Genomic DNA, 6,557 nt, shown 5'->3' with positions numbered 1-6,557 from the left:
GCTGGTGGGGAGGCATCCTCGCACCTGGGTCAGGGAAGTTACTGTAGTTGCCTCTCCCACTCATGTAGTGATGAGGGTGGTGGCTGCCTCCCTGAGTGCCGACAGGAGGTGGTGTCTGATTGGATGGTCCAGAGCCCAAGCTGGGCTGCTGGATGGGTCCTAGTCCACCGTCTCGCATACGATGTGGAGGAGTGTCACTCCTACGATAAAGATGTAGGAGAAAAAAATGTAACTTTGCAATACTAAACTATGTATATAGAAAGCAAACATGTGAACCTATATTCACATTCAAATTAAATACACGTTTCTCACTCTCTCTCTCTGTATATATATATATATATATAAATAAAACACAGGTAAAGAGAAACTCAAACTCCCTGCTGCACTTTTACGGATCATGGGTAAAGTTGTTCCATCTTAAATATGTTATTAATTCTAAAAATTGTGCGGTGTACCTGGGCCCTTTGGCTACATCGTCATCCTCCAATGCCTGCTTCTGCCTCAGTGGGGAGGTTAGACCACGGACCTTCTCCACCAGGGAACACTTCTGGCCCCCATGCCAACTTCGGATCCATCGGCGGTGTCCCGCGGTGAGGGTGCCCTGAATGCTGTTGCTGCCTGTCAAAAGGGTCTGAACCAGATCCCCCTGAATCAGACCGCTCACGCCCAATGAGACCTGTGAAAGGAGGTGGATTATTTTCATTTCCAAACCACAACTGGATTTTCATCAATCCTATCAGTCCAATAACCGCTGTAATGGCTAATATACAATCAGTATTGTGTACATTTCAGAAACTATCTTAAATGCCTTGCCATGTCAGACATGTCATGCCCTCTCACCAGATGGGTGCATGCCAGCTGAATAGTAATCCATTGGCGGAGGACGGCCCTGCATCATGCGAGGGTCCATGTACGGCATCATCATCCAGCGAGGATCAAAATTCATTGGCAGAGGCGGGGGTCGAACCATATTGCCAGGTTGATAAAGTGGTCCACCCTGCTTCGGTCCAGGCCCTGCCTGGGCTGTTGAACCTGATGCGGGTCCCTGTGGAGCCTGGGGTTGTGGGGACAGCTGGCTTTGGGATGCCTGGCTGTGCTGCTGTTGCCACTGCTGCTGCTGCTTCAGGAGCTGCTCCTGAAGATAAATCAACAGAGAAAAGCATTGGGTTTTGGATGCTAGCTGTCAAAATCAAACCAGGAGAATCAGGAAACCTTTTGCATGTTTTACAGACAACCACGTGCATTTGGGGAGTTAATCAGGCATCACCTGCCCATCAATTTCTAACCTGCTGCTGCCTCTGAAAACGGGGTGGAAGAGACTTCTGGTACTTAGAGTAACCCTGGCCAGGGGGGCCACCAGCTTGACGAGCTGCTACTTCCCCCTCCAATAGTCTCAATTTTCACAGGGTCAACTCTATCACTTCCAGTTCCTGTACGGTTCTGAGGACTGCCAACGGGCTCTTCTTTGCTCTCCCCAGGTAAAGGTACGTCCAGCATGGGCTGCTGTGGCTGTGACACAGATGGCTGAGGACACTGCTGGACATCTGTAAAAACATTAATTCATTATATATTTATTACAAATTCATTTATCCCATGTTTTAAAACAGTAAGTCCAAATCATACAGACCAGTCATCAGTGATGTGTAAACTAACCTGTGCTCGACTCATAGCTGCTGTTACTGCTGGCTCGCTGTCTGTCACAGACTCCAAGACTTGACTGCACAGCCAGTACTGGAGGTTCCTCAGGATCCACACACGGGGATGGGGGCTGACTGATGTTGGGTGAAGAGGCGGAGGCTGACAAAGATGGACTAGGGCTGCCTGCTGTTGCAGCAGTAGAGTTTCCATCAAGGCTGGGGGTTTTACTGCCACCTCCACCACCACTTCCTGTATTAATGCCCTGCTGTTGCTGCTTCTCATCCAGCCTCTTTAACTTCTCTGCACAAGCGGCACGCCTCTCTTCTTCCATCCTACGTTCTTCCTCCTCGCGGCGGCGACGTGCTCGTTCCACAGCAGCAGAGATCTCGGTGGAAGATTGTTTCCTGCGCTGACGCCAAGTCTCATCCTCATCATCTCCCTGGGCAACCATGAACTTGAAGGTTAGGCTGGGGAGGAGGGGTAGGGCCTCCTGCTGCTGGCTGATGGTGGGCGTGGCCAGGTTTTCCAGGGCCTTGAGAAGCACCTTGGGTATGGGACCGGTCCTGAAGAAAACATGATTCACTACCATGCCTGCTCATTTTTTTAGAGATGACATCCTTGCAGTTTGATTGAGAACAATGTCCAACTGATTACATAAAACGATGAACTGTGAGTGGTAAAAATGCGTCCGAAAAATGAATGACTCATCATAACACCTGTGGGCAGTGGGTGAGATAATGATAGAAATGATTGTCTATGAGGCCCTATCCAGAAATCTACCTGTCGGTAAAGGGAGTAGGGCCCTTGTCCGAGGAGCGGCCCAGGTGGGGGGGAGGACTGCTCCCGGGGACCACCCAATCCAGGCCTGCGCCCCTGTATACAGGCAGACACAATTAGCCATGCTCCACCACAATAATCTGCACTGACACAGATACACACATCTGCCCGTATACTGATTTGTTATGATTTGCTTCTCTTCACAGCTGCTGGCTACCTTTTTTTTTTTTTTTTTTTCCTCCAACAAAATGATTAATGATTAGCAACAGTTGCTGGTGGTCAGTACGCTACCTGGAAGTTTGATGGCGGTCCTTGAGCAGCCCAACCACTGCCTCCCTCCTCGGCCCTTCCTGGCTTGCTGGAGAGGGGCTGGGGCCCATTGTCAACGTTAGAGGGAGGTGTACAGCGGTTATCACCTCCACTATCTGAGGCTCGAGAGTGAGGAGTTGCAGGGGGGTCTTCCTGGGACCTTGTTGCTCACTGAGAAAAAAAGTTGAACAAAAGGCATTATTGTACAGTATTGTCATATTTTAAACTCTGCCCCTCCTCACAAACACCAAACGATAAACAGGTTGCATGGATCATTAACTTGACAAAGAACATACTGCAAGTCATTCTTGCTTTCAGCTCCTTCCTCTTCTCCCTCGTCATCTCCTTCATCATCACTGAACTTCAGCTTGGCGGAGTAATCAATCTCCTCTTGAGCCCCTGTTAATTCAAAGATGAGGCACGATGATATATTGGAAATTTGTCTTTCAGTGGTGTTGATGTTCCTGTGATATCTGTATATGTGGAATTGTCTGCAAACAACAGTGTGTCCATAAAGCCAACTGAATAAGTGTATTGACCTGCCCAACCCTCATCCCCATCATGGTCAAGCTCATCGAGCTCCTTCAGGTCATCCTGCTTAAGGATAGAGGGACGCTTCACGATCTCTCCACCTAGATCTCGTGAGCCTCCCTGAGGCCTGCTATCAAGGCCACCCTGTGCACGAGAGAACCTGAAAGGGAAGAGTAGAATCTCTGTCACACAAAAAAGGACAACAGGAAAATAATTCCAACCATAGCAAGAAAATAACGGGACATAATATAATGATGGGAATAATGGGACATTACAGTGAAAATCTACTCTATGTATCCCACTAAAATAGACAAGAAGAATTAGCCAAAAAAACAAGCAAAAAAAAAAACCTACCTTGGACCTGGCCTTCACCAGGTGGCGGGTACCTGTAGGGTCCTTGAGGGCCATAAGGAGCTGGGAAGGGCAGATAGGGAGGATACATCTACAAAGAAAAAACATACATTCTTTACACTAGAAGTAGCTGTGGCAGTATAAATGTTCATTACTGTGTAAAAGCACAGAACCACGTAACGAAAAGCACTAGCAGTATTGAAAATGATGCACTCCAAAAAAATGTTGAAATTAACTGCAGTCAGTACATAGGCATTGTACAACTATATTTGCATGAAATCAAGGAGAGAGGAATGCAAAGGGAAACATACGAATGGAGGCATGATTCCTCTGTAGGGGGGAACCCTGGCCCAACAGGGGGCTGAGGCAAAGGCAAAACAGGACTGCCTGCAGGAGGGTTCCTAGGTGGCCCGTGAGACTGGGAGTTCTGAGGCGGTCCCCCAGCTGCCCCATCCATCACAAGAGCCCCACTGCTGCCACCCTCCACTACGCCCTCCCCAGACAGGGTGGGTGCCAGGGCTCGGCCCCCACCGTCCCGCCAGCTTGTAACGTCTGAACACAAGGGAGGACAGAAGAGTCAAGTTAAAAGTGTGGTTTTGTGGACCTTAATGGAATAAATCCAAAGGCATAAGAAGAATAATCAGAATAATTACTGCATATTAACAGGCATCACTCACTCTGGGGGCGGAGGCTTGGTCCTGGCCCATACCACTGATCTGCAGTGCCCTGTTCTCTGCCAGCTTTGTCCTGGTCGCCAGCCGCTTGCAGGGTGGGAAATTCCTCGCGAGAGAATGGCGATGGTAGGTTTGATCCCTTTCCACCTGCAAAAGGGAGTACAAATGTGAAATTGCAAGAGTGGCAAAAGCCTATGACTGGGAAATATGTGAGGGTAACAAAGAGAAGTACTCACCATCCCCTGGTGCTCCATGTGTAACACTGGCCTGTGCCCAGGACCTTGCCCCTACGGCCTGGGTTGGAGCTGGGGCCAGAGCCTGCAGAGGACACAGAGATACATGTCAACAAAGTTCGACATTATATACAAACAAAAACACGCTGCTAGATTTTTATAGCATTTAATTAACTGTGACTGCTGGTACCTCTGAAGTTGGTGGGGTTCTCGGGGGGGTCGGTGCAGGTATCTGTGAAGCCACAGGCTGCTGCGGTTCCTGCTGCGGTGCTGACAACGCATCGGTACTGCAAGAAAATTCTGCACAATTAGAGCAGCTGAAACAGGTGAGAGTCTAAAATTGGTTTAGATTGTAAAATACCTCTTTGGGTCTGCTGAATCCTGTTTGCTTGCCCATCCTGTGCCGTCTTTGGGAACGAGTGAGACGTTGGGATCGTTGCCTTTGTTTTCTGCCTTCAGACTGGGCAAGTTGGCAGGGGGTGGCATACGCCGCGCAGAGGCAACTTTTCCAAGAGACTGCAGGCCATGGCGAGGGGCAACTGATATGGGGATGGCAAAAGATGTCAATAAAAGAGATAAACCAAGGAAACTTGATACAAATTAAATATACTGGATGCAAAGAGAAGCCAGCACTTGCTGATTACTTTCCCAGACCACGCATCAAGGTTTCGTCACACTTGTTTCAGTCTGTTAACTATGAGTTTAGAAAAAAAAGTCCTTGATCCTAGTTGTCAATCCTATGTATTAGGATACCGATGTTCAAGGAAGCATGGAAAAGCCTTCTGAATCTGAAGCTGTGCTGAGTACCAATCCCTGCTTGTTTCCTGGAGCCTGAGAGAAACCACAGCAGTGCATAGCTTCGCTATATACGAAGGAGAAGTCCGTAGTTTGGTAACAGGGGCAGCTGCTTTGACATAGTGGGGAGATTCTGAATAAAATATGGACTGGGGGGCTCGGCACAGGAAGTCCAAAAGCATCCACAAGTAAGCCTCTGTGTCATGTCAGAATGAGCTGACATGACACGCCCTACTGGCTACGCATACTTTGTTAATATGGCTCAGTTTTGAAGCAATGTAACAACCATTTTAAAAGACCTCTAACAAGAAAACCAGTTGAAAGATGTAGCATCATTGACTTTATGTACTGGAAATCAGCAGCAACAGACCATTAGGGAGACGGGAGTATACTAGATCAAAATGTAAGCGGTTGTTGGCAGGAGACAACACAACATAATTAATTACAACACCACAGGGTAAATCCAGCTGTAGCCAAGTAGATCTGCAACTTCTACATCGAGACCTCACGGGTTAGATTGTTTACAGAGAAATAACACAATGTTGACAGAATTCAGAGTGAGTCAGACAGTCAAGTAATTTAATAATGGGGTCTGTGGCCTGGGGCCACAAAAAAGATGGCACCCTGAATGCCCAGATTGTTGTATGTTGTCATATATACAGTAACAAAAAGATTAGCTATATCAGAACCAAGATACTCACCAACGGGCTTTTGTGTTTCAAGGCTCTTTCCTTTGTATGTATCAAACAGGTTGAGAGACGCATACTTGGTTTTGCCTTCCTTCCCCTTTGCAGTTTGCCCAGAGCGCTCTGACATTGCGCTGTCCGCTCATTGAGTATGGTGAGCCCTGAGACTGGAAGACATAAAGAGGGAGCAATGTGACACCACATTAAGACAAAAACCGAGAATAAATAGGCTGAGTGAAGTCAAACGGGCGATAAAACAACCTAAATGGTCCACAGATCACAATAAAAGGCAAATTGTGTGCTGTGGTCAGACAGATTCAAATACAGGATTTGACATCAGTGGTGATTAAAGTGGACATGTCAAACAGAGTCACAATACAGGCTGGTAAGTGTGACATATTGACAGACAACGAGAAAAAACATATGCCATTAACAATAAGAGCCATACAGGTTCTCATTAAGAGTATCCAAATGCCCTGTGTTATGTGCCAACTAAAGGCTGATTTAGAGTTCTGAGTCAAAGCTCTGGCTGACGTGAGCGTCCCCAGACATGTAATTACACA

At 47.5% G+C, this 6,557-nt stretch overlaps 1 protein-coding gene across 1 annotated transcript; it reads right to left on the bottom strand.

Moving 5' to 3' along the window:
• Positions 1-14: 14 nt before the first annotated feature.
• Positions 15-6,124, bottom strand: LOC144739572 (protein PRRC2A-like; the record flags this gene model as incomplete). Its single annotated transcript, XM_078622507.1, is given in 21 exon segments — positions 15-200; positions 456-523; positions 525-676; positions 841-1,135; positions 1,287-1,382; positions 1,384-1,544; positions 1,654-2,086; positions 2,088-2,201; positions 2,419-2,511; positions 2,707-2,895; positions 2,952-2,961; positions 3,021-3,123; positions 3,264-3,415; positions 3,606-3,697; positions 3,918-3,946; positions 3,949-4,158; positions 4,284-4,427; positions 4,517-4,598; positions 4,704-4,800; positions 4,875-5,052; positions 6,010-6,124. Coding segments are annotated over 21 exon segments (2,999 nt in total), but the record flags the coding sequence as incomplete, so codon positions are not given.
• Positions 6,125-6,557: the final 433 nt, after the last annotated feature.

The sequence above is a fragment of the Lampetra planeri genome, unplaced genomic scaffold (genome assembly GCF_965212315.1).
Source record: "Lampetra planeri unplaced genomic scaffold, kcLamPlan1.2.h2 scaffold_1576, whole genome shotgun sequence".
NCBI classification, from domain to species: domain Eukaryota; kingdom Metazoa; phylum Chordata; class Hyperoartia; order Petromyzontiformes; family Petromyzontidae; genus Lampetra; species Lampetra planeri.
This window is presented reverse-complemented; position numbering and strand designations above follow the sequence as displayed.